At 39.5% G+C, this 27,327-nt stretch overlaps 2 protein-coding genes across 10 annotated transcripts in view; one reads left to right on the plus strand and one right to left on the minus strand.

Moving 5' to 3' along the window:
• The window catches only part of LOC112107811 (cyclin-dependent kinase 11B), a 31,867-nt gene extending 14,456 nt beyond the window's left edge, over nt 1-17,411 (plus strand). For 5 of the 8 annotated variants that reach the window (XM_026659958.2, XM_029913532.1, XM_029913535.1 and 2 more), the window contains 12 exons: nt 720-895; nt 2,666-2,756; nt 5,869-5,990; nt 6,350-6,455; nt 7,642-7,763; nt 9,563-9,670; nt 10,762-10,878; nt 11,148-11,296; nt 12,862-13,051; nt 13,997-14,778; nt 16,106-16,174; nt 17,385-17,411. In XM_026659958.2, coding sequence (XP_026515743.1) covers nt 720-895; nt 2,666-2,756; nt 5,869-5,990; nt 6,350-6,455; nt 7,642-7,763; nt 9,563-9,670; nt 10,762-10,878; nt 11,148-11,296; nt 12,862-13,051; nt 13,997-14,089 — 1,274 coding nt within the window. In that variant the 3' untranslated portion in view covers nt 14,090-14,778; nt 16,106-16,174; nt 17,385-17,411. Of the gene's footprint in view, nt 1-719; nt 896-2,665; nt 2,757-5,868; nt 5,991-6,349; nt 6,456-7,641; nt 7,764-9,562; nt 9,671-10,761; nt 10,879-11,147; nt 11,297-12,861; nt 13,052-13,996; nt 15,299-16,105; nt 16,175-17,384 lie in introns of those variants that run through there. The other 3 variants (XM_029913531.1, XM_029913533.1, XM_029913530.1) reach the window with 2 other exon arrangements.
• Nucleotides 17,412-19,679: 2,268 nt separating this feature from the next.
• The window catches only part of MMP23B (matrix metallopeptidase 23B), a 19,318-nt gene continuing 11,670 nt past the window's right edge, over nt 19,680-27,327 (minus strand). For both annotated transcript variants that reach the window (XM_024201693.2, XM_024201694.2), the window contains exons 5-8: nt 24,385-24,549; nt 23,028-23,138; nt 21,672-21,798; nt 19,680-20,273 (exon numbers count right to left, since the gene is read on the minus strand). In XM_024201693.2, the coding sequence (XP_024057461.2) occupies nt 20,099-20,273; nt 21,672-21,798; nt 23,028-23,138; nt 24,385-24,549 (578 nt within the window). In that variant the 3' untranslated portion in view covers nt 19,680-20,098. The remainder of the gene's footprint in view (nt 20,274-21,671; nt 21,799-23,027; nt 23,139-24,384; nt 24,550-27,327) is intronic.

Genomic DNA, 27,327 nt, shown 5'->3' on the forward strand with positions numbered 1-27,327 from the left:
TTATGAAAAGTAGTAGGCTTGTATAAGAAATACTGTTGGTGGGTAGGGGGGAATATTACTACTGCAGGTCTAAGTTGAAATCTTGCAGAAAATGGTATTTTATGAATGAAGTGACCTTGGCTTTTTTAAATCAACTTGCTAGTGGATTTTCATCAGTATTATAATCCACCACACCATTTGGTACTGTGGGTCATCTGGACTCAAGAGTAGACACACCCTGGATCAGAACTTCCCCAAAGTCTGGGTGAGAGTTCTGATCCAAGGGCTGTTTGTTGGCCTATTGTAAGAGTCAACAGAGGAGTTTGGATCTGGATCTGAATTTACCTAACCTAATATTCTAGCTGTGATTTTGAATTGGGCCCATCCTCTTGGTATTCAGAATTCCTGTATGATATGTATCAGATTAAAGTTGAATCAGTCTTCTTTTACATTCTTTTCATATACTGGTTTAGTTTTATAACGTGCAATATTTAACCCTGCAAATGTATTCGAGGAACTATAACTGAACCTCATGAAATACTCCCCAAACATAGAAAAAAGAATCATGCTTCTTTAAATACCTTCCTTGTCATCTCTTAACATGACACTCAAATTGCGTGCCATGCTTTTTAGTATCTCAGTTTTATGATCACAATTTTATTCCCTCACTAGTTCGTCTAAAACTAATTCAGTCATCCCAAATGGCTGCCTGTTTCCACGACTGATTCTAAATTTTAAAGTTACAGAGTCAAGGTTTGATCGAGATTCAGCAGGAAGTGAAGGAGAAGAGGAGGAAGTGGGGGAGGGGACCCCACACTCCAATGCAATGACAGAAGGAGATTATGTTCCTGATTCTCCAGCTTCATCACCCATTGAGTTGAAACAAGAGCTACCCAAGTACCTTCCTGCACTGCAGGTGAGGATCATTTCACAAGTGCTCCAGAATGTCTTAGATGGGATTTCCATGGATAGTGACATAAAATGATATATGTACTCTCAAGAGCATCTTGAATATAAAACAATATTATGTCATATTGTCCAGTGCATTTGCCCAATGTCAGATCATTTTGTGCATAAACGGTGGCGGGGTCAACCAAAAGCATCTTGTGTCAAGTGAGTCCAGGCATGTATTCCATCAATCAAATATTCACATATAATATTTTTAGAAGTTGTGTGTGAAAACAAGTTGAAACTTTTAGTTTTTAATAAGGATATAATTCATTGGGATATTGTGATATTCTGGTGACCCCATCTGAAAATAGCTACTGGGTTCACAAGTAATATAAATGTTTATTGGAATGGAAAGATGTTCCTATGAGGAGAGATTGAAAAGTTTTTAGTTTATAGAGGAGATGAATAAGCAGGGAATTGGGAAGGTGAGCAAAATAAGTTATTGTTTGTTATCATAGCACGTAGGAACCCTAGTCATGGACCTGAACCCCCAGGTGCTCAGCGCTGTACAAGTACAGAAAAAAAAGACAGTCCTTGCCCCCAAAAGCTTATAAAACAAATAGTTTGTCACTCCTGCTTTTTTTCACATAATAGAAAAAGAATGTTCAATTAAACTGAAAGACAATACATTTAAAACAGATGAAAAGAAATATTTGTACACAACACCTAATTAGCCTGTGGAACTCATTCCCACGAGATATCCATCAAGGCAACAGTTTAATAGGATTCAAAAAAAGGACTGAACATTTATATGGATAATGAGACCATCCACAGGTACATTAGATAGAATAAAAAAGTGTAAGAAATATAAACTCATGCTTCAGGGCATAAACAAAAGCTCCAACTGATTGAGATTCAGGAAAAAACTTCCCCTGTGGACAGTTCTTTACATGGGTTTTTTTTGTGTGCGCACCTTTCTCTGACGCAACTTTTACTGGCCACTGCCAGACACAGAATAGTGGACTTAGATAGACTGCATCAGATCAGTATTGCAATGTTGTGCGCTAGTGCAGCAACATATGAACTCGTATAGATGCAGAATACTGATATACACATAATACATGTGTGTAACTGAGCATTTGATCTAGATAGAGCTCTGCATGTTTTACATTTACACGAAAGTAAAATGGGAAGTAATTTGTATATTTAATATGTATACTATGCCACCTTTATTTTAACAAGAGGAAGTATCTAGACCAGTGTTTCTCAGCCTTTTTGATACCGGGGACCGGCTTGCTGCCTTCCTAAACTTTGTCAGGCAGATCTCCGGGATCAGCGCCGGACTGGTTGTTGAGAAACACTGATCTGGACAGTGAAGACTTATGTGATCCTATCTCTTTTTGCTGTCAATGGCTAGGATCAGCATATGCTTAGGGAATGCAAATGCAGCTTATTGGCCTGCCTGAGAGACATCAATCTAAGGTGCTGAGCTAGTTTCTCTGCTGCTGAGACTGAAATCCTCATTTCTTCAGCATCTGTAGAAATGAATGAGGCTTAGGAGCTATTGAGGTGAAGTATTTTAATCTTTTTTTAAATGTAATTTTTGTTCCTGAAAGGACACTTTCTTAGAGTACTAGGTAAAAATGCTTTGGAACAAAATATAGTTTTCCTGGGCATAGATCTATTTTGTATTCTTCTGGGATAACAAACTGTTCATATAAAGTCTGCCTTACTATGTCTTATATGTCTTTAAAAAAGTAAATCCTAGAGACTAAATTTCTGTTTATTTTCTCAGGGATGTCGTAGCGTGGAGGAATTTCAGTGTTTGAACAGGATTGAAGAAGGAACATATGGTGTGGTGTACAGGGCAAAAGACAAAAAAACTGGTTGGTACAAGTGTGCCTGTTTAAAACAGTGCTAAAAATGTTGGTTTCATTAAGTGGTCTCATAATGTTTTCACAACACTTATTAAGCATTAAGGGCAAAGTGTTATGTAATATTAAAAAACTTAAGTGACCCATCTTAGGGTTACACCTCTTGGTGATCCACAGGGAAGTTGTATGTTTTAGGGATCCTCAGTTTGGAAAAGAAACACCTGTGCTTGAAGTTACTAATTATTTTGAATATTCTCTTGCATGCAACATAATCACTTTGTGCTCTCCCTGTTTTGTACTGTGGGTGCTGAAATTCTTCTGGAGATCTTTTTTCTTCAGAACAATATTAACCTTCCACACTATGATCAACATGATATTACATTCCAGTGTTAGTGCATGGACAATTTAAGCATTAAGACGATGGTAACAATATGAATGAAATGTAAGAACAGTACTTGTACAGTGGGTGATGCAGTATACAGCGTTAAACAGAGGGAGTCCAAAGTTGGATGACATGATGTCATGTTAAGAACTTGTGTTGGCTTGTTAGATATTCTGAGTGCTTGGCATGGGATCTGCACTAAGCTCTGAACTTTGAGGAGGGTGTCATTCAATATAGGAAAATAGTTATTGAGTCTTTTGTGGAAGGTAAATTTGAAGTTACGTATAAACATTGTGCACACTTAATGTAATAATACTTTGCATTTCTGTAGAGTCTTTTATCCCAGGACCTAAAAGTGTTCTAAAAATGTGAAAGAATTAAGCCGTACAATAACTCTGTAAGGAACATAACAGGAAGCCTGCGGTAGAGCTGGAAATATAACCCAGATTTCTTGGCTCTCAGTCCTGATCTTTAACCACAAGACCAATCTATCCCTTCTTGTATCAAGTGTTCTGATATAATGAAGTGGGAGAATAGTTGGATGAGTGTGTGCTTTAACCTACTCTATTCTCGGATTTGATTATGTTAATCATTGTAGATTTATGGTCTAAGGCAAAATCATTTTCTAAATCCCCCACTAATAAGAAAAGAATGTTAAAAATTATTATTTTTGGTTATTATTGCTCTTTTTCATGAGTGACTCCTGCCACTCAGTGTGGTGTGCATTTGAAATAAGATTCTTTTAAAGATATTCAGTGTCTTTTTATTGGACGTAGTCATGTAGAAATTGTTGACAAGAGTTTGATTTTTAGCCTTATAGGTAGAGATTTCCTGCTTCCGAGCTACTAGATTTAGTTGAGCATAACAGGATGATCTGTCAATTGATTAGATGTAGACACACCAATAGGTGTTGTCATAGGTATGGGAAATGATTTAAATGGTTTTATAAAAGAAGTGGTTTGTGTGTGTGGTGGGCATTCTTTACAGAAATTTGTGGTTAGCTTACTTTTATTGTTTGCTTTGAAGTCCATCTTTAATTCTTGTTTGAAGGAAACCAAAGTTGTTTTAATCAGTAGTTAAAAAGCTGTGGTGTGTATTTGAAAACTTAAATAAATAAATCCAGGTTTTTGAACTTGCTTCTGGTGGTAGCTGTCTTGCTGAAAAGTTATCCCATTTGATACCAGTAGTGCAAAAGCCAAATGTAAGCTAATTTCCTCCCCCCCCCCCCCCCCCCGCTTCCCCTCCCCTCCGCCTTTTTTTAGTGATTTATCAACTGGAAGAAGGATCTAATTTCACATTGTAATAACATATGTAGTGTTAGTACTGCATCACTTCTTCTTTTCATTGTGTACAGCAGCCGACACAGCAAGATGCAAACTGTTTTATCATCTCTGATATGATTCCCCATACTGCTGCTGTCACAAATAATATATTACTTTCCTGCAAGCTGGCTCTTTTCACCAGAAGGCTCATATGTAGATATATAAATTTAAAATTTATATACATGTTAAAATATATGGGATAGATGGTAAAAAAACAAACCCTATCATTTGTAAACTTTTGTTGTGTTGAGCAAAACAAGAGCGGTTTGTTAGGAGGAAGTTTGTTCTGATATTTAGATCAAAAGACTTGGAGACAGGACTTATGGTTATTCCCAGTTCTACCACTCACTTGCTGTAACTTAAACTTTCAATTCTTCCATCTACAAGTTTGGGGTAATACCATCCTTACAGGGATAGAGTGAGAATTCATTGGTTTTTTTAAGTGTTTTAAAATCCTCTCTGAAAAGGAATTATACAAATGGAAAGTATTATTTTCTTTAAATTCATTCCTTGTGTTATCTAGCTGCGGTGGCCACTTCCTCCTCTAGCCTACATGGCATGTGGCCTTCCTCTGAGGCTGACATTAACATTACTCTCTGAAATGGTTTACAAAAGGAGAGGTGCCATTGACTGCTTGACTGTAAGTGCTCACTCACTTCTGAGTCTATGCAAGTCAACATGACAACATGCCAAAGATCTCTTTGATCGCTGTAATTGACATATATAATAAATAGGAGTACTTTAATATCTAATGATTCACATTTTAACTGTTAATTCTTTGTGGCGAGAATATAAAATTAATTCATAAGGGGAAAAATTCACCTCTGCAGGGGCTAGCAGAAGCCTATTCCTCATTTAAATCCTGTTTTACTTTTACACTGTGAGCTCTTTGGGACAGAGACTGCCTTTTTTGGTATGTGCTTCACAGTGCTTAGCACAATGGGGTCCTGACCCCTGATTTGAACCCGTAAGTTCTAGCACAATGCAGATAATTCACACTAATATTTTTAGGCTTTAAGTGGTGCTGGCCTTCTTCATAGAGGTGAATTTAACCCAAGATGCATTTTTTTTTCCTTCCAGCAACTGTTGGGAAGTTAAGTCAATGTTTGTATGAGAGGCAAATCATATAGTACAGTTTGTTTGTTCTCTTTCCATTTGTGTTTTATTGGACTATAATAAAATCTATAATCAGCAATCTTAGAAAATGATATGAGGGAAAAAATTGCTTTGGGTTTTATTCTTATCCATGACCTCAGTCTAGTCCAGTCTTTAACACAAAAGCTAATATAATGCCTGGATAAGGACTTCCATTGAAAAAGATAGTAAAATATTTACTGTGCTGTAAGAAGTGCCCTCTTAACATGTCTTTTATTAGATATTTAATTTTGGTTCTGTATTTAAGATATTATTTTCTTTGTAGATGAAATTGTGGCTCTGAAGCGACTGAAAATGGAAAAGGAAAAAGAAGGCTTTCCCATTACCTCTCTAAGAGAAATAAACACCATTCTGAAAGCACAGCACCCAAATATAGTCACTGTTAGAGTAAGACCACCAATACTTTTATATTAACATCAATTTTGTTCTTGAAGTGTTACTCTTTGACTGTTAAAATGCCCTCTAATGGTCTAATTTAAGTACTGTATTTGCTCATTAGAGCTTGTTTCTCTCAGTATGCAGTTGTGTGCCTTGTATAATCAAATAGCTCATTTTTGTCTATAAAATCTGTTTAAAACTTATAAAAAATGAACTTGTCTAGAACACTTCAGTGTCATACATTTCCTGTGAATTTTATAAATTTGATGTCCCTTTTTTTTCACCTGCTAATACATTCCTGACAGCCATCCTTAACCGCTTATAAATATTGCTTGGTTTCCTTGATAATATGCTGTATTTGTTCTTAGGAAATTGTTGTGGGCAGTAATATGGATAAAATCTATATCGTAATGAATTATGTAGAACATGACCTCAAGAGTCTGATGGAAACCATGAAACAGCCATTTTTACCAGGTACTGTATTTCCCAACCTCCTTTACCTTTCCAAGCTAAAATCATGTGAATTACAAGAACATCAATATAATATGTCCCTGAGTTATATTTGCACATTTTTGGCTTTGCGTGGGACAGAATATGTCATTAAGATGGAACTTGTTCTGAAAGCTCTTTGGAACAGGAATGTTTCATTTTTCTACCTGTCTGTCTAGCCTCTCTATTTAGAATCTTAGATCGGTGACCATCACTATAATATACGAGCGTCTCCCAAGAATCTATGGTTTGGATTTGCAAAGAGCCTATGGGGAGTGTGGTACCCAATTCCCATTCAGTTTCAATGGGATTTGGGTAGCCAACTACCTTAGGCTCTTTTGAAAATTCCAGCCTATGTTTGTTTATATATGCAGCCCCTCAGCATGATGTAGCCTTGATGATGGTCAGGGCCTTTGGGTGCTACTGCAACATATATGATAATGGATGATGAAGCAAATATATAAACTGATGGGGAAGTTTCCTTGTTTGATTCATTGGGGTTGCAGGTTTACTTGATTTAGTTATTTCACTTCAAATATTAGGTGTCATGGGAAAACTGGAAACACAGGTATTCAAGACTTCATTCTCTTAACTTTATGCAACAAGATTAGTCCCTGAAAAATGAAATATTTGGAGATTTAACTAATTGTACCCAGAACTGCACCGTATTCCTCCCATCTGAATGTGCTGCGGTGTGAGCTTCCTCAGATGCCCCTGGAAGAATTACTCTGTACCCTTGAAAAGCAATTCCATTGTCTCTGCTAACTTAGGCACATGTTAGCGTTCTCTGATTTGTTTGACAGTCACCTGGGCATTGTGAGAAATGCCTGTTCTGCATGGGTTGTGCTATAAACACTAAATTGAACACATTTCATTCACTGTCTTGTGCTAAAATTCTGTGGCCAAATCTTGATACCATTTATGTCATTGAGAGTTTTGAATTGACTTCAGTGGGATCAGGATTTGGTCCATATTGATAAAGGCCCCTGCTTTTTCCCCATTAATCCTGTAAACCATGCTGGTTCTTTTTTAATAATTAAATGCATAACTAGTACTTATTTTGGTCATGTATGTTTTGTTCTATGCTCTTGATTTAACTATTTCAAAAAACAGTACTAGTAGACTTCATCTTTCAACTGAACACACAAGGTTCTTTCTTTCATCCTTCCAGGAGAAGTGAAAACTTTGATGATTCAGTTATTACGTGGAGTCAAGCACCTTCATGACAACTGGATACTTCATCGGGACTTGAAGACATCCAACCTGCTGCTGAGTCATAAAGGCATTTTAAAAGTAAGGATCCAGTGTTGCTGTTTTTTCAAAGGCCTTGAACTTCATTGCATGATAGCAGTTAATATCTGGATAGTGTGTTGCATTTCCATTCTTGCAGCTGTAGCATGCAAGAAAACATACTGTTGCAAAATAGAATAAAATTTTCCATTAGGTACAGAGACTACCCTGTCATGGTTGTAGGATTTATGCTAGGATATGACTAATAAATAAACATGGTTTAGTGGTCAAGGGAAGTACTGTCTAGTTTTTATAGTAACATAACTAGGAGCCAGATCAGGGTTCTTTTCCCATATGTGTTGTTGTCAGATGTTTGGCTGTGTGTGTGTTCTCCCATGTGCTGTCCCAGCTCTGCACAGACAGCTGGCACAGCAGACCTCGCGCGAACTACCCAATAAATCCACAGACTTGGTTCGTAGCGAAGGCACTTGGTCAGGTTTATTGCCAACGAAGCACGGTGCTAATGCCCCAGCTCAATGGTTACAGGTATACTAACACATGTTTGCTCGTGACAATGGATCGGCTCAGTTAGTGCTGGGACTTTCCACTATCCCCTAGGCCAGACATTCCCTCTGAGATACATCTTTAGACACCAATACAAATAAGTTACGCGTCACCCTCTGATGTATTAGGGCGCTACCCATTGCCTTGTACCTTTTGGTTCGATCAAAACATCTCTATTCATCATGCTATCATCCTGACCCTATCCTTAAGATTGGTCCACATGTTCATGTTATCTTTGGGGAATGTGGTTATTGGGGTGTTCTGGTACCACCCTTCTGGAATGTGTTTACCTGAGTGTTTTGTGCCTAGCACCTATTAGGAGTATGTGTTTTTGACATATCAGCCCTATGCTTGCCAAATTCTGTGAGCAGGGCCTGCTTCTTGCTCACAACTTGACTTTGCTTCATATCAGCAAGGTTTTAACTACTTTAGCCCAGGCCTCAGGCCTCATACCAGGCCTCTAATACAAGGCCTTACATTTCAGGCCCTCTTCTTACTACATGTGTGATCTTAAATAAGTTGTTTAGTCTCTGTGCCTCAATTTCTCCATCTGTAAAACAGGGATAACACTTTTTTAACTCCCAAGGATACTGTAAGACTTAATACGTTAATTGAAAAGTACTTGTATAAGTGCTAAATTGTAGTATTTTTCTTCCTGTTGAAGGAAATAACAGTAAAAGGTGAGTGTTCATGCTTGGGGACAGATTATACATTTTTAATTTATTAAAAAAAAAATACTGGAAGAGTATGTAACAAGTAGGATCAGGATATAACAGTCTTCCTCAGTTTCACAGTTCTAATATCCAGAGGCAAAATTACAAAGTTACTATTATTCAGACACCTTCGGGTATTAATGTAGTGTGCAGCCTATGCTGTTTCCTTTCCTGAAGAAGACACCTCTTTTTCACACTGTATGAAATTTTGCTGTTTGTTATGTGATTGCAATTAGCACCATCTAATATTGATTTTTTTTTTTCTGCCATGAAAATTTACCAGCCTAGGGAGAAAATCTACTAGACCTTTGCCATGATGGTCAGTAATTGGAAAAAAAAAAAACATTATATTTGCCTTACCAGTCAAAGTAAATTACTGTTCTTGGATGAGTGAGCAAGCAGAATTTTACAAGGCTAACTTAAATCAGTGGTTTATTCTGCTAATTCCTTGCAAATGTAACTATTTTTAAGGGAGTGAGGGTTGAGGAAAATGACTGCACAATGCACGCTCGCATTGTAGATGACACCAGCTTCTACTGTGTGTTTTTTAGTGGATAGTGCTAATGATAATCCATTCTCATTCAGGTTGGAGATTTTGGACTGGCACGAGAGTATGGGTCACCTCTGAAGCCTTATACACCTGTAGTTGTGACACTATGGTACAGGGCACCAGAGCTGTTACTTGGCGCCAAGGTATGTTTCTTCCTGTCCATTTGTGAACTAAGATGGCAATTATTCTTTATAGCGTCTTGATTTTTTTCCCCTTATTTATTTTGCAGTTGACATACCAAAGTATGCATGGATGATTTTTCATATTAGATTTAGAGATGGAAAAATGTGGAGCTGAAACCATACTGTAATTGCTAATTCAGTGGAGAAAATTTTACTTGGTTTCCCATAAGCTGAAAAGGTTACATGCTTCCGAAGGGAGGTTGATGGGTGTAACTATTCTTCTTTGGAATATTAATAGGAGAGAACTACCAGGGTTTTACTGCTAGAGATTGGTGGTGGTCGTCCGTGCCATATAGGGAACTGGATTGTTTGATTTTTGGAGATGGGGAGGGGACAGCAGGGGGGGCATCTTACTCCCTTTCTCTACAACGTGTGGAAGCTTGATGCACTGCTTTAAAGAGCAAAGCAAAGCATTTGGCACCACTTTGATCACGATGTCTACCTGCTGCTTAGCTGATCCATACTGCAGTTTTGGAAGAGGCCTTTATGAAACTCTAGCTGGTGGTCTGGTTAGTAGAATGTGGGTTGGGAGAAAAAACACTGCAAGAGTCAGAGAGAATGTATGCTTTGGGTCCAAGACTTTCATCCTATCTTATTAATCAGGCTGTGCAACATGTCAGGCTGTTACGGGTGAAAAGACTACTTTTGTTTAGGAAGAGAGCTCTACTGTTCTGGTCAGATTTTTGCCCCTTAAACTGAGACTATTCTTGGGGCAGAGAGGTCAAATGCAGAACACTGTGCTAATGTATGACAGGGCAGTGGCTAGTACTCCCTCTGCTAGTTGTGATGGGAATGATTCTCAACATGGGATGAGGAAAAAGGGGTGACATTTTCGTGAGTGTCACATTTCAGTAGGTGGTGTTTGTGTGTATAATAAGTAACTATTTTATCCTCAAGTAAAAGATACTATGGATAATATGCATGGTTCACATGTGGTGAAATAATTATAATGTACAGTGACCTAAGTAGTCAAATCATCATTGAGTTGGCTGGCAAACTGTGTGTCCCAAAAATAAATCCTCCTGTAATTTGTACATTTTATCTATTTTCAGGAATACTCCACTGCAATAGACATGTGGTCAGTAGGTTGTATATTTGGAGAACTGTTAACTCAGAAACCGCTGTTTCCAGGAAAATCAGAAATTGACCAGATTAACAAAGTTTTTAAGGTAACTGATACTCTTGGAGTCACTGATAATTGTTGTAGCCCAGCACTGCTCTAGAAGAATATAGTAAGCAACTAAACACCCCCTCCCAGCTCTGATATAGATATAATAGAGCCTTCTTGTTGTTCAGCGTATACATGTGGTCAATATGTTCTTAAAGCTTGTGCTTTTATTTTGTGTGTTCTGATATTTATCAAATCATATATGGGAAAGGAACAAGAAAGATGCACTGTGGTGTGTATGTTCTTCTGAGATAATATTTTGATTTGCAGGACCTGGGTACCCCCAGTGAGAAAATCTGGCCTGGGTACAATGAGCTGCCTGCTGTAAAGAAGATGACATTCACAGAGTATCCCTATAACAACTTGCGCAAGAGGTTTGGGGCACTCCTTTCTGATCCAGGTTTTGATCTCATGAACAAGTAAGTGTAAATTTCTATTGGAATAGTGGAAGAACCCGTTTATTACAGCCCTAGATTTATGGAGAATTTCTATAGTCCTGCATCAAGGCATGGTTTTCTTTTTGGTTAATTTAATTTCTCAGGAAGGTGAGACTGATGCATCTCAAGTCTTGAATTATCAACTCCCTAAATTCTATTCTTGGCCTTCACATAGCTACACCTAGTGAACCTGAATCCTGACGTGTAACACCTCTTATTACTCCAGTCCTTGGCTCTGCCAGCATAGTGGAGTCCTAAAATATGATGTTTGTTTTCCCAGTAGTGGTTTAGATCATTCATATTGCATTTAATTATCCTGTCCTGTGAGTCTTCCCTCTTGCAGCTTATTGATGGCCATTGATATCAACAGTGAAGTCATAATGTTACAGTTAAACTGGAGGGGGTGGGAAGGACAAGGAAACAGATCTTAGAATTTATTTGAGGAAAGTGGAAAGCTAGGGGGAAAAATAGTCATCTGTATTTCGTCAATTCTGTTAAATCAGCTGTTCTGGTCGTCCTCATAATTAGTTCTACCTGTAGACTCCAGATCCTCTCTTTCCTGTCTCTCCCCGCTTTTTTTTTTTTTTTTTTTTAAAGGATGCTGGCAATGGCTTGAGGGTTTTTTTTCTCCAGAAAGTTCTCCTAGATTTCATGCCATGTGTACGTACCTGGAAAGGACAGATTCAGGTCCTATGGAAAGTCTGTGTACATCCTTTGTAAAAGAGGATTTTCAGTCCTCTCAATTTAGCCACTAAACAAGCCAATCAGCTGTTGCTTATGTTTCTTTGGAATGAGTATAACAGTATTTGAATCCCTTAAGTAACCTGCCAAGGGACCAGGCCAAGTCTGTCCTAGTAAAGATGGTTGTCAGTACAGTGTTGTATAACTCGCAGTTAGTTTGGTTAATATGGGTTTATCTCTTAGAAGAGATTGTTAGTGCAGGCTGCATGTATGTAGGCCCTGGTCCTGCACAAGCTTAACTTTACACGTATTATTGAAGTCAGAGGGACTAATATCTCTCTCTCTCTCTTGCTCCAAATGTTTGCAGTATCACGGTCATATTCTGCTGACCTTGGTATATGGCACAATAGAGACAAACCTTTTGTACTGTTAAGTACTTGAAATACTTGACCACAAATCGACTGGTCAGGTTACATTACAGAATTGCGTAAGAGTCATTCTTACTAAAGAGTGAAGCAGCATATAAAAGTGTTAATTGAACCACTTTAGATCCTTTTTAAGCTATATCTGACTTCTCATTCATCCAGATGCTTTTCCTGAGGTGTCTGATGCTCTACAACTCAACAAACGTATCTTCAAAAAGGATAATTTTTGGCTTTAGTGGTGCTGTGTGTGGATGGTATTGGTACCCCTGAAAAATAACGTAATTTAACTAGCTGATTTTAAGTTCCAGTTTTTATTTACTTTTTAAAATAATCCTTTTTCAGAAAATGGGAATATCTTAAACTGGATGTCTGCATATTTTTTTCCCCTTTTCTCTGCCTTTTTTTTTTTTTTTTAACTCCATCCCTTTGAATAATTTTCAGGTTCTTGACATACTATCCAGGCAGAAGAATCACTGCTGAAGATGGTTTGAAGCATGAGTATTTCCGAGAGACTCCCCTTCCTATTGACCCATCCATGTTTCCAACCTGGCCAGCAAAAAGTGAACAACAAAGAGTTAAGCGCGGCACAAGCCCACGACCTCCAGAGGGAGGACTTGGGTATAGTCAATTGGTAAGTTTCCTAAATTGGTAAAGAACCAGATTTTGAGGTAATCCAGCATAGAATCTTCTACTGTCCCTTCTTGTGTCCCCTGGCGCTATTGTTGGGAAAACTGATAGACTGGACTGCATCACCTTATTGGGTTTGAAGTCACTAGACTTACTAGCAAGTTCATTGTTCTTAAAAAATGAAAGTGGCAAGCGTGGTGGCATTTTGATCATGGATGAAGACTGAAGTCCCATGCCTAGTAGATCGCAGGCACCAAGGTGCAGAGGGGGAAGCTGCTCTGCTTCCTCTAATATTGGGGCAGGGGGAATAGTCCATAAAAGCTAGAGAAAAGTGAGGCTCGTACCCTTTCCGCTTTCTGGGCTTCCTATGTTCCTGTTTGCTAAGCTTGACTTGAGAAGCCCTAGCCAATTGGATCCGCTGCAAAATCTCGTTCATTGTACTCTTCAGACTCCTCATTCGGAGCTACCTTCTCTCCCTTCCCAAGTCCAGTATATATTAGATGATACATTTTATTGGTTGTGCTCAAGCTATTTTTGATCACCTGTGAACAGACTGACATAAGTTTCTATATCCATAATTTTGAGGGTGTAAAATCTCAAATGGCAGATGTGCCCAAACTGTGTTTGATCAGTTGGCTAATGTGCTGATTTACCAATGCAGATAGTACAGCCACAATAGTTTTTGTATGCTCAGAGATAAAGGCACTCAAAACAAGCATTCAAAATAGGAAATTATAATGAAGTCCTTTTGGAAATATAGCCCTGGAGTGTTGATTAAATAACATGAATAAAACTCCACTTAGAGCTCAATGGTGAGGCCATTAAATTTAACATGGTATTTCCTGTATCTTACGAATATTGTGTTCACTTTGTTTTTATTGTAGAGTTAGAACAATGAGACAGACGTTTCTTTCTTATAAACACATGAATTATATATTCATTTTCACAGGGTGATGATGATCTGAAAGATACAGGTTTTCACCTGACTACCACAAATCAAGGAGCATCAGCAGCAGGACCTGGCTTCAGCCTCAAGTTTTAAACTTAATCTGAGGAGGGAAAAAAGACAGAGCTTTGACTTCAACCATGCCGTTGGTGAATGGATTTCAAAGCGCTCCAGTTTTGTTCTTCGCATCAGGAAGACTGTGTTTTACACAGAAATAGCCAGATGTCATCTTGCTGGGTGTGGAATATAACTGCTGCATTTCATTCAGGGGACTGGAATGAATTAATCCGAAAAGCCAAGGATCATTACAAAAATTCGAAAAGGAAAACTTGAAGTACAATCTTGGAACTGGTTTTGTTTTTTTTTTTTACTTTTTCATTTTTTTTGCTTGTAAATTTGTAGAATTAAAATCCATTTTTAATTGTTTAACAGTGTGAAGGATTTCATTTTCTTCACCTGCACCAGACTTGGATGGTGGTGGCACTAAATCTTCTAGAGAGGAAATGTAGAGAGATTTTTCTCTCTCCTTCATCCCCATTTGTGCTTACACAAATTGAAGCATATTGTCAGCACAGGTAGAAAAGCTCTTTTGTAAAGATTATCTGTTTGAATTCAGTTGCTTATTTGAGCAAGAAACCCTAAAGGCATTTCTGAGGTGTCTCTCCTATTCTGTGCCTTGGAGAGAGCCATGTTGTGCTGCGCTTAATACTTACTGACCTTTTTTGAGAGCACTGATGGCCCCAAGTGGTTTCTGATGGATTGACCACTTCACTGTTTGACCTACTGTATGTATATATTCACAATGGCTGTGGTGCAGAACAAGAACTGCAATATTGTTTTATAAATCAAAAAGATTTAAATCTTTATTATTTTCTATAGGTTGTCTTGTTAATGTCTCCCCTTTTTTCCCCAAAAGAAAAGGTAGGTGTACTGAATCTACAGTGCTACCTTCCATAGGAATTGTCCTGGAATGTTGTACTCTTACGCGTTTCTAATTTATAACTGAACCGTCCTTTTCAATGGAGCAGTCAGAAAGGAATACTATAAAAAGTTGGACATTCATGCAATTAGAATTAGGCTCCAATCCAGTAAAGTGCTTAATTTGAATTATATGAGTAATCCCATTGATTTCAGTGCAACTATTCATGTGCTTAAAGTTAAGCATATTAAGTGCTTTGCTGGATCAGAGCCTTAGAAACAGGATTTTTTTATATATATAAAGATTAAAAGTAAAATATTCTTGGAGGAAAATAGAAGTGTGTAAATTGTATAAAATATTTTCTCTTAGGCCTAATTTGCAGTGAATGGGGGTGGGGAGGGGAGGGGAGATTTTTAGTCTTGTTACCTGTCTGCTTCTGAAATGTGCTGGATTTTGGCAAGATCGCACTGTATTGGGGGTATGTGGCAGTTGTTAATGTATGGAAAAGCAGGCTCTGTACTACATCTCTCAGACTGCAGAGCGGGAGAACATTTGGCAGTGACCTGCACAATAGCTGATAAAGGATTAAAAATGTGACTTTATCTTGTGTGTCAAGCTCCCCTGTAAACTTTGCGCATCATAACTTTTGTATTGTTCCCTTGGCAACAGCAGCTATAGCCACTCATGGATATTGCACATGGAAAAGTCTGATTCCCAGTAACACAGGATTATTTATAGACGTCAAAGATATTTTTTTAGTAAAACAAACTTAAAGCTGGATTAAGATGGGAATTTGGTCTGGTTTTGAAAAGTGTGTGATTCCAGATGTTCCAGGGGAGGGGAATATTGCTACTTGCCTCTGTGGAACGGCTTTCCAAATGGTCTGCCTCGGCTTCATGTAACAAGCAAAGAAAACACGTACTCTTTTAATTCAAATGTCTGTTTTTCCATATGGAGTGCTTACTGGGTATGATCCTAGTTTGACTTGTCCATACAAAAAAGATGCATTTTTTTATTTTATATTCCTGTACCCTCAGGAAGTAGCTAAATCAATTTTTATGATAAAATTGAGTCCTAAGTTTGTTTATTTGTACTAAATACATTTGTAAAAAGAAAAAAATGGATTAAAATAGTGAAATGCTAATCATGTTTCCCCAGCAGTGACTGATATTTTCTTTTTTTTTTTTTTATAGGCCCTACATATACATTTTGGGTGTGACTGGCCAGGTGTTTTCCCTCTTAAAGCTGGGCCTTTAAGATGGGTAAGTTTGTTTTTTAATCTTACTTAAGCTCTGTAAAACTGAAATATGGTGAGAAAATACTTTGAAGACAGTTTGTTCAGGAATGACATTGTAATGTTGAATTGGTTTGAAACCACTCTTTTCAAGCATTTGAATTCAGTCTGGGGTTGTGTTTCCATAAGCTTTCAACACTGGCTGCTGTGCAGATTCTACTCTGTGAGCATGAGAGGAAATAGCAGGACTTTTGTAATGCCTGCACATTTTGCAATGTTGTTAACTAAGTTCACTTTGAGGATCAAATGTCATAAGAGCACATTTAACTACATTTCTTACCATGAGAATATAATTTCACCATGGTGAAGTGTTTTCAGTATCAAAGCTGGGTGATAGGAATGGGAATACAAGGCTTTTAAATATCTGATTTTCCTATACTGTGCAAAGTTGGGAGGATTGGCACTTGTTTACTCTGTGAAGGCCTGAAATATTTCTAAAAAGTGCTTGCTTGCTTGCCTTGCTTTTCCAGGAAGATTCTATCAATGACTAGAAATTTAGTAGGTTTGTTGTCATGGTTAGTCAATGCTGGTGGTTTAGATATTGGTGCACTGTGCCTAGCCCCCTGTATGAATGGCATCTAGGTAGTATGGCAGGGCTGGATGGTTTGCTGGTGTGTAGATCCTCTCCTGTGCTAAGCAAGCCACTTCCTGCATTCCCTCCTCCACCATCCATGTGAGCAACAGCCAGCCTGGCTCTGTGGGAAAACAGCTGAGCAGAAGACTTTAAACAATATACTCATTTCTCCACAACAAAACCACACAGCTGTTACTCCTTTGGGATCCCCTGTGACATGTCATGGGAGCAGGGGTCTCAGTCCCCAATAAAGGCCTGTGGTGCTATTCCCAAGAGTAGTGTCATGGAGGGATGCATGTTTCTGTGACACAGTATCAGAGCAGCTTAGATACACTAATGAATTCATCCACCTCTTTCAGATGGGGAGCTGGGGCAGCGAGAGATTGATACGGCCAAGGTGTCCTGGTGGAGATGATAGATTGAAATCTACACTGAGTGAAAAATTGTAGCTCCTAGCTTCTCTCTCAACCATGAGACAAGGCAGGGACTTTTAGCAAAACATTTGATGCAGTAGGGTCTCAAAAAGTGAGATTTAGCTGTAAACTGATGCTGACCCCCCGAGCCTAAAAAGAAACACTTATTTTTTTTCCTTTTCCCTCGTCAGATCTTTTCTTGTCTCTGTCTGGGTAGACAGACAGAGACAAGTTACAGCAGCAGTTAGTGGGAGTAAATAAAAAAAACCTTATCATGCTTTATGATTAATTTCCCTGTGCTCCACCAGTCACCTCAGTAGGGGCCAGCGTGTGTCTATCCTCGTGCTGTTTTAAGTTCTTTAACATCCCCTATTCCACTCAAATGTCTGAGCCACTCAGCAGCTGGGGGAAATACTGTTCCTGTAATATACTTGGGCACAATGAGATGTGGAATTAGAACAAAGGTATTCCTATCTCCTAGAGCTTGTATATACAGTAGAGTTATAACACTATAATTAAGGTATGGATTTAAAGTGAGATTATTATGCCAGTATAAACCCCTCTGAACACTTTCTGGAATAAGATCAGCTTTTCACAGTTTAGTACATGTCACTTTGCAAAGGGTTTAAACTCAACTCCAAAATAAGTTGTCCACAGGGCAGTTTATATTGGTATAATTGTACTTGTTTGTTTAGCACAAACATCTCTTTCAACACACAACTGCTGGACTTCACTAGATTATCATCCAGCCTTTGAATTACTTGTGTTGTCTTTCCTGAAATGCACACAAGCATGGTCTGAGATACAACTGCCAGGACAGGTATTCTTCAGCTCCCTCCTTGTATAGGCCACTCACTCCCTTCATTCTTAAATTGGTCCCCTTGTTCTTTAGAGTTTATGGCAAGAAAATACATCAGAGCCAGGGATTAGTGTTAGGTGTGGGTTTATTTACCATCTTTGTTACCTACAAGAAAGGAATAAAACTCCCCATTAGTTAAATGTGAATATTTTATATTTGGCAACTCCAAACATCAATGAGGGCAGGCCAATAAATATGATGGGCAGGAAATGAGTCTTGGAAATGTATGGCCACTGGGAAACTTCTAGGAAAACAGCAATGTCCAAACTGCCCAGGATGGTGGTAGACAACAGCCAGGATAGTAGCTAGCAATGAAGTACGGCAGCGGAGAAAGCAAATGTGAGCTTCTGGGCTGAGTAGTCAGAAATGGTACATCAGAACCACCTATGTAGCCCTAGATAAAAACATGTTAAAATGGAGTGGCAGGTGAGACAAGGGGAACATAGTCCCGCTTTAAGTGTAACTCTCAACTCATCTTAAAGACAGAGGAGTTTTCAGCACCTCCATAATATTACTGATGGCCTTTACCTGACCATCGACAAATTAGAATTCAAAGAACAAAAATAATTTGATGGTGGGACTTACTTGGGAGGAGACATTGAAACTCCTTCCTTGTGTGTGGGAGACTTGCTTTAGAATTTGCTGAAAGGTGCAAACCCTGAGGAAGAACCAGCTAAGTAAAAGGATGAAGCTGAGCACAAGAAAATTTAAGCTGCAGATCACAGAAAAAACACCTGAAGGGTAAGGTCTATTTGACTGTAGAACAGCCAAGGGCAGTGGTGGAAAGCCTACTTCTTGAGTCATTTAAAACAGGACTGAATAAACTTGTTGCAGGGACCAACCAGTCATTGGCAGGAGTAGTGGACTCCATGAGCTAATAGAATGGGGAGAGGGAAAAGCCCTCTGAAAGAAGGTAGTTTGCAAGCAGGGAACACTCCATTCTAAGCCAGCTGCACAATGGTAGTGCAGTAGTATAAGAAATAGTTCCTATGTCGTGGTGGGGGAAGGAATGTGGTACAAAGATGAACAGGGCCCACACCCTTGACTGGGGTAAAGCAACTTAGCTCTGTTTGACTGCAGTGGAGCTGTGTCAAATTTAAACTGGCTAAGGCTCTGTCCTCTAGTTGACCTATTACTGTAAATATAGAACTTACGGGGGTGATTAATATGTAATTAACTTTAGCTCAACTACTGTTTTAATGCATACATCATTGCAAAGTAATTGTTGCTGTCTGGGGGGGGCGGGCAGGGGTTGTCCCATTACCCATCAGATGTTTACTTGATCCAAGAAACAAAAGCATTTCCATAATTATTTTAGTAATTTATTGGTAACTTGTTATTTAACAATGACATCTGATAAAGGCTTGGAGACTATAGACAGAGGTAAACAACACATTGTGATAAATGCAAACCACAGAAAAATGTATGGGGGGGAAGACGCATTCCCTGGCTATTTTAGTTATATAACATTTGGAATCAGAGAAATTTCCCCTATAAAAAGGAGTTTCTGGAAAAAGCTCATTCTAGAGTTAGATCCGCCACTCCTTCAGTGCTCGAATAACAGCATCCATGGAGAATACAGCCAGGGGTCAGTCAAGCCCCTCTGATGCTATATTTTGTTTCAAGCCCCTCTGATGCTATATATTGGCATTTTAGAAAGTTAGTTATTTAAATACAAAGAAATGCTTGACAGCAAGACAAACCCTGGAACATTACAGTCCTTTTTTAATCTAATTCCAGGTTCCATTAATACAGTGAAGGATTGGTTAGTTTTTAAATGATCTACAATTACCTGGGTCATCTTGGCTTCAAGATTTTTTTCTCTTTTGCAGCAGCATGTGCTTGATAAATTCATTAATAGTAAACTCTTGGAGGAGAATTTTTCCAATGATCAGGTCCCAGTGTCCAACTTTCTTGCCCAATCACTGGTAGCAGCTGATTTCTATGGTGGGTTGCTCTGCTGGAGGTTAAACATAAAATGCTGAAGAGGATGGGTTTTTGTTAAACATAACTAGCAGTAACTGAAGTCCTCATTCAAGACCTTTGTTAGTGCCTAACCCTAATCCTCCAGGAATAGGTAGTCAGGATTCTTTGCTTTTTCTTCACAATGCAGGTATAGGTGCCTTCGTTAATTGCATTGGCAATAATGCTCATGTGGTCATCATTTAAGGCTAAGTAACCTGGATATGAGTATTCCAGAAGCTCCTTATCTTTATACCAGCTGTCATAAGAAAAATAGTGAAAATTAAACACACAGCATAGATCAAAGTGCATTTAAGGGGCTTGTCAGTAATAAGAATTTGTATTGGGGTTGTATCATAGCACAGACAAGACTAACTTGAAATGTAGATTAAACTTCAAAAGCTTCTACCTCCCTATGGACTTAGGTGTCTTCTAGTGGCAGTTTCAGACATGCCTAACTCCCATCGAAATTGCTAGGAATTAGGCAACTAAATACCTTTTCAATATCTAAATCACTTGAACTTAGGGACTGGTTAGGGCCAGACCCACAAAGGTAGTTAGGTGCCTCTGACCTCCAAACCACTGCTCAGCTGTTGCTTAAGTTTCCAGTGATTAAGGCCAGATTTTCAAAAACATCCAAGTTACCTGATTCCCATTGAAATCAGTGGGATTTAGGCATCTAAACTGCTTAGTGCCATTTTCAAAAGTGCCTGTCTGCATCTTTAAATACATTTGAAAATTTTAGCCCTAGTTCGTTTTAAAAATGAGTTATAAGTAGGACCCTGTTTGAGTCCTGGTAGTATTTGTGATTTTACCATCATGTTTAAAAAAAAATGCTCTCGCTCTAGCTGTCATGTGAAAGACCCAGACAAACAAGGGAAACAGTGAAAATGACTAGACACAGCCCTGTCATACACATTGTACCCAAGCTGAAAAATAGATTTTTTCCCCTTCTAATCTTTACTTGCCACAATAGGTTGAAAGAAGTATTTTATAGATTCATCGATTTAAGGCCAAAACGGACCATGATGATGATCTACTGTAACCTCTAGTATAACATAGACCAGAAAATTTCCCTAGGGGTGAGAGTTATTGTTACTACTATTTAAGTGAAGTACAGAGTCTCTCTTTCACCATAGCTTATTTATCTGATAGTGTCAGACTCTGGGATCTTTAAAAAATTTAAAACCAACAGTACCCATGTGTAACACTAAGAGTTGCATTCTCATAATCAGCAGTAAAGCATCCCATCCATAGTAGGGGGGTTAAATTCTACATTGTTTCTTGTGCTCTCCCACCTGTTTTCTCATGTCTTATACTTAAATTGTGAGGGATTGTGGTGTTGTTCTGCACAGCAGCATCTCACTCTGTGACAGGGGCTCCTAAACACTACTGCAATACTAATAATAAATGATACATTGTAATTTTAATGGCTATAAAGAGAAGCCTTAAGTCCATGGGTCTCAGAGTAAACTGCTACTTTGTAGTGTCACTTCCCTAAGGAAAAGTGTTCTGAACATGCTTTATTCCAGTGAAATCACTTCTTAGTCAAAGAAAAAACCCATCTCAGAACATTATTTCTAGATATCTGATATCATTGTTTTGTCTGTAAAATGCCGTGTCCCCCAAATGATTGGAACAGGGGAAGAGCACTTACTAAACTTTGCCTTTTTTATGAATAATCTTCTGTCCACAGCGAAAGGTGACATTTCTGCCTTCAGGAACGATCTTGGTTTTCGTCCTGAGTGGAGGAGGAGTTGGCGCTACGGTTGGAAAAGGGAATTCTGTCCACCAGAAGGAGGGGAGAAAAAAAATAGCTAAGTCAGTTTATCGCATTGCAGAAGATAACAGTATTTCTGAGGAACCACACTGCCTTTTAGATTTCCTTTTCTGTATAGTAGTTCTTCAAAGCTTCCTCCTAAATAAGCAAGTATTGGAAAGACATTACTTTATCATAATTTCTATATGCAAATAACAGCCTCTCAGTGCATTTACATGGCACAAGATGACATTGGCGGGCTTCTTTCTATCAGCACAGCCTTGCCAACACTTGTGATTTTAGTGCAAGTCTCATGATATTTGCTGATTGGGGGGGGAGGGCAGGGGAGAAAAGGAAGATTTAAAATCCTAGGTCCTGGATTCATACAAGAATCTTTGCAGGGAAACAGTTTACATAAAATATAATCAGTCATTGAAATGCTGTTCTAAGACACGTTTGTTATTAGTCTGAATGGAATTACACAACCCAAGTGCCCTCTTTCCTTTAGTCCAGGCTCACAAATATGTTCCTACTGCATTGTAGCAGGCACGATTGACACCTAAGATGCAATTCCAGCACTAACTCCAATGATCCTGTGCTATCCCCTTGGCTTGCATTCTTCAAAGCCAGGGTGTAGTAACTGTGCAGTTAATGACATGCTTTTTCCTCTCTCTTTCTCTCAGATAAGATGGGGGAATAGACTGAAATTTGTTTAACAAAGCAACTACCAGGTTTCAGATTTCCAAAGGGATGGGTTAGATATAGAGGGACAAGTGCAGAGCTGATGCAGAGTGTGTAAGTTAGACCAACCAGCTTTAGCTCACAACTTTCCCACCTCCTACCACATTGTCATGTAAGTTATGCCACCAAATACTTAACTCCTGAGGGCAAAATTCAGAGGCGATCTCCCTTAAGAGGATCTGATGGGGAGGGAAGCAGCACAAGGCACATGAAACAATTCTTATGTATTCACAGACTCTCAAGGCATTGGAATGTTGGATCAGAGAGGAGGAACACTGACCAGACAGCAGACTTTTCCATACTCTAGAAAACATGCCCTGGTGTCTTAATGTCCACATCCTGTGGCTGAAATGCAATAGGCAAAGCAGGAGTGTTAGGGGCATCACTCACTGCTGAATTCTTTGGTCTGGAAGAGTCTTATCATTTGTCACTAACATTCAGATAGCTCACACAATTTAACATTGTCCCTCTGTCAACTCTTATGACCCTTAACCCTGGAAGAGGAGCTGATACCGTAGCAGAAATCACAGCTGGACGGACAGTGCTTTTTCATCAACTTCCTACGAGTCTCACAGAAACCTTTCCGAGCCCATGATGGACATACGAATAGTCTGTCTGTGCAGCCTGAAATGAAAGGAGACAAAGTATTAAAGGGACAAGTGCCAGTTCTGAATGTGATGTGCAATAAAATGACATTGGATCACATTGCGTAAGTTTGATTTGCTATGGGCAGGAATCAGCCTAAAATAAGAACATAAGTGTGCACTTTCCTGTATTTACATTAATTAACAACAGACATGAAGTGAATGAACTAGGCTGGACCATCAGTGGAACTGTGAATTTGCCCAAGCTGAAAGTCTGATCCCATTGACTTCAATGGAGCTGTGACAGCAGCTTTGGCTCTGACTCACTATTCCTTAATATCAGTAAACAACGTGCCAGTCTGGCACAGACAGCTGTGCAGTGCACTGTCAGTTTTAGCATTGTCTTGATAAATACTGGTGCCCAAGTTAAGCTAGCTCTCCTGCTGCACCCCAGTTTGGTTTGTGGGTAGGTCTTGCTCTGGTCATGTTGCCTTCCCACTCTGTAAATATGCCTTAGTCCAGGACCTCCAAGAGTCTCATTTTCTGCCTTCCTCCCTGCATGGGCCAGTCTCTTTCCTAAGAAGCTCTAAATTTAGCAGATGTGCAGGTGGCAGCGCAAGCCACAGCTCCTGATCCATACATTGAAGGAACAAGATTTTGGGGAGTTACGTTATAAGGTAATGTTTTCTACTTTACTCCTGGAGGCAGTTGCTAACCTTGACCTGGCAGATAATCTTTCCCAGCTGAAACTGGGATTGAGACTAAAGGGGCCAAGATATGAACAGCCATATAGACTGACCCTAGAAATGGTCACAAATCTAGGCTGGGGCATGCTGGTGGAGCATATTAAGGAACCATGCATGGCATTGCTTCCGCTGTGCTTGTTCTGTGCATTCTGAGGACTTTAGGTTTCAGGCCTGTCAATCTCGTACCCATCATAAGCACAGGTTTTTTTGCAGATGTGAGGGGAGTGGAACATTTCCTCCACCCCCTCCCATTAGCTTCAGCATGAAATTTACTAACACATTCCAGGACACTCACACTTCTGCCTTGGCCTAGACTCCCTCTGACCTGTTGGGGTAGCATAAGAAGTCAACGTGCTGGCTGCAGCTTAGAGGCTGGCTGGGAAAGTACAGAACTTGCTGCCAAAAACTCTTTGCTTGTGAAATCGGAGCCCAGTCTGGTCAAGTGCAGAGCTCCCATTAAAGCCACGATAGGTGTCAGGAAATCAGTGCTGCTCGTTACACTAACAGTTACAAGAAACAAACCCTTTCCTCTCCTCTCACCGTAGAGTCTGTGAATCCCCCAGATGTCATCCTGGGAGATGGTCTTTTTCCCAGTTAAAGTGGCATTGATGTGCATCAGGGCATTAGAGTTCAGGGAGTGCATGAGTCCCAGAGCATGTCCAATTTCATGAGCTGCTACGTGTACCAGGTTTGTAAGCCAAACACCTGAGAGAGGAAAAGAACAGCAACAGAAGTTACACAGCATGGTTCTGTTCACTAACCTTAAAAACAATGGATTCAGCTCAGTCAGGACGCAATTTCAGACTTTGTTCTGACAGTTAGGAATTGTTTTATCTATCCTGGGGATTTGCCCAATTCCATCTCCCGTGCATCAGCAGTGGATATTTCCACCAGCAGCTCTTACCCTGGTTTCATGCACTGTGCAAACAGCAGCTTTGTCTGTAAGAGCTTACATTAGAGCTGCTACATTTGTGGCGGAAATCAGAACAAAACCCCAGCATGACCAGGCCGATGTGGTCCTGGCAACATTCTCCCATGTTATTCCCACAGCATCATGCTCTAACTAGGACATGATCATTTAGGGATGAAACCATTAGCCATTTACACATGTATAAAGCACACTGTTTTGATTGTTCTCCATACACCTGGGAATAAAACTCCTACAAGGCAGGTTACATTTTTGTTGTACTGACCTTAGCATCCCCTTAAAATGTAGAATTGAACTGCAACTTCTTGGTAGTAACTTGGAGACTGTTAGCAGCAGGGACGGATAGATTTTACCAGAAGGATGATTATAATCATCTACCCATAAGACAGGCCAGAGAATCTCACCCAACAATTTCTGCATCAAGTCAATTTGTGGTTGAACTAGAGCAGCTCTCAGAGAAAGATGGCATTTTGCAAATTTGCTTAATGCATTAAATGGGAGTCTCTGGAAATGCTTGTTTACCTTTGTTTTTTGGCTGTTTCTCAAGGCACCTTTGGATGGTAGATGAGAGAATCTTTCATCCCTGTCTATTGTGATGTTAATTTGCATCTGTGCACCCAGATATTTCAGCCCTTCTGAAGAATCATGCGTCTGAGGAGCACCGTGTGCTTTACAAACATTAGTGAAGTCAGACTTGCAGCATCATCAGTATTGTCATCACTATTTTGCAGGCAAGCAGTTACAGGGACTGGATCTCCTCTCATTCAAACCACTGCAAATCAGAAGCATCTCTACTGAAATCAATGGAGTTACATTGCTGTCAAACCAGTGAGAGTGGAAAATCAGGTCTAGGGCATTTGTGGCAGAGCTGGGAATAAAATTCAGGTCTCTTGACTTCCTATCCCAGGCCTTAGCCACAGAACCATCCTTTGTACCCTATGAGACTTGCGAATGAAGATTTTAACTGAATTGTGACACACACAGCTCTTCTTGTCCTCAGCTAGGAACTTTAGCTCTTCAGTTCTCCTCATGCTCTGCATCCTTGACAGATGTACCCTGTTCCTCACTTGGTACCCATCATTCCTGACATGGCTAAGAAATTTACTGCGATATCTCATTTCCTCTAAATAGCTTTTAGGGAGCTTCATGGTTTGTGCTGATATCTTTCTGGACTCTGCCACCTTCTTGGGGGGGGGGGGGGGGAGGGGGGGGGGGGGGCGGGGATGACCCACTCACCCACTGTAACTACTGCAAACCCAAACGCTGTTAATGTTGTACCAGCAGCTGTTTGCAAAAAACAAGTTACCTGTTGATAAGTATATGGTTTGGTGGCTAGCAGACACCCATAAAATATGGACATCTGATTTTTATTATCACCATATCACTGCCATGGAATGCATTTAATCTTCAGCTCAGGGTTTGTGTGGGTTTTTGTTCCTCCCCCAATACAAATATGTTAGAGAATCTTGTAACATGACCACACTCACTCCATCTCTCTGTGAATATACATTGACATTCCTGCTTTAAATGCCTTACAAACAGCCTTAGTCCCTGGAAGGTTTGTCTGGGGGTTTGTTTTGCTCTAGTTTTTATTTCCTTGTGCTTTAAAATGTTCTTACAAGTCATTTTGGATTATCATTCAAATTCTCTCCCCCCAATGGTTTCATAACCCTGTTGTGTGTGTGTTTATTTGGTTTGTTGTTTCTATAGCTCTGTAAGCACGTGAGAGGCTTTGCAACGGGTTAAAATAAAAAGTCAAAATAAAACCCCAAAAAATCCTTGTCCTAAAGATGTAAAAAAGCACTTGAAATAATTCTGCAGTGGCAGGGAAAAGGATTAGGGGTGAAATTCACCCCTTGCAAAGGGCCAGCACCAGACCCTATACATCATTTAATTCCCACCTTACTTTAGCAATAGGATGTAGAATCTTTTGGTTGAAGGCAACAATTCAGATGCACAGTGACTGTAATGAGCTGTAAGCCACTGGACAAGTGTCCACATAAAAAAAATATATTAGCCAGCCTGACCGCAGAGACTGAACTCCCCTCTCCAGAACGGAGCTGAGAGTGGCAGGGAGTTAGGAGAATCTCATGCGGCTGCACTCAGTCTGACTTCCACCTTCAGAAGTGGTCCAAAAACTGCCCAATTTTCAGCCAGACCCTCCCATTTCACACTTGTTAAGCACTCTGATGATGTGTGGCTGCTGTAGGCGTAAGTGGGAATTAGCTGGTGTATAGGTCTGGGCTGGCCAAGCCATCCCTTGTCTTTTCCCCCATCACTGCAGAACTATTTCTAGGGCTTTATCCAGTTTAACTATAAAACATGTTGCAAGTGCTTCCACCACTTCCCATGGGAGATTATTCTAACCCAGTAACTCTCACCAGCAGGATATTTTCCCTGATAGCAAACCTATATTTTCCCTCTCTTAATTGTATCCCATTACTTCTAGCTGTACTTAGGACTCGTCCACACTGGCAAAAATTAATCCGAATTAACTAAAATGCTGTAAATTTAAAGTGGATTAGTTAAACCATATTAAATCTGTGTGGACACGC

This window comes from Terrapene carolina, unplaced genomic scaffold (assembly GCF_002925995.2).
Source record: "Terrapene carolina triunguis isolate 2854851 unplaced genomic scaffold, T_m_triunguis-2.0 Scaffold714, whole genome shotgun sequence".
Lineage (NCBI taxonomy): Eukaryota > Metazoa > Chordata > Testudines > Emydidae > Terrapene > Terrapene triunguis.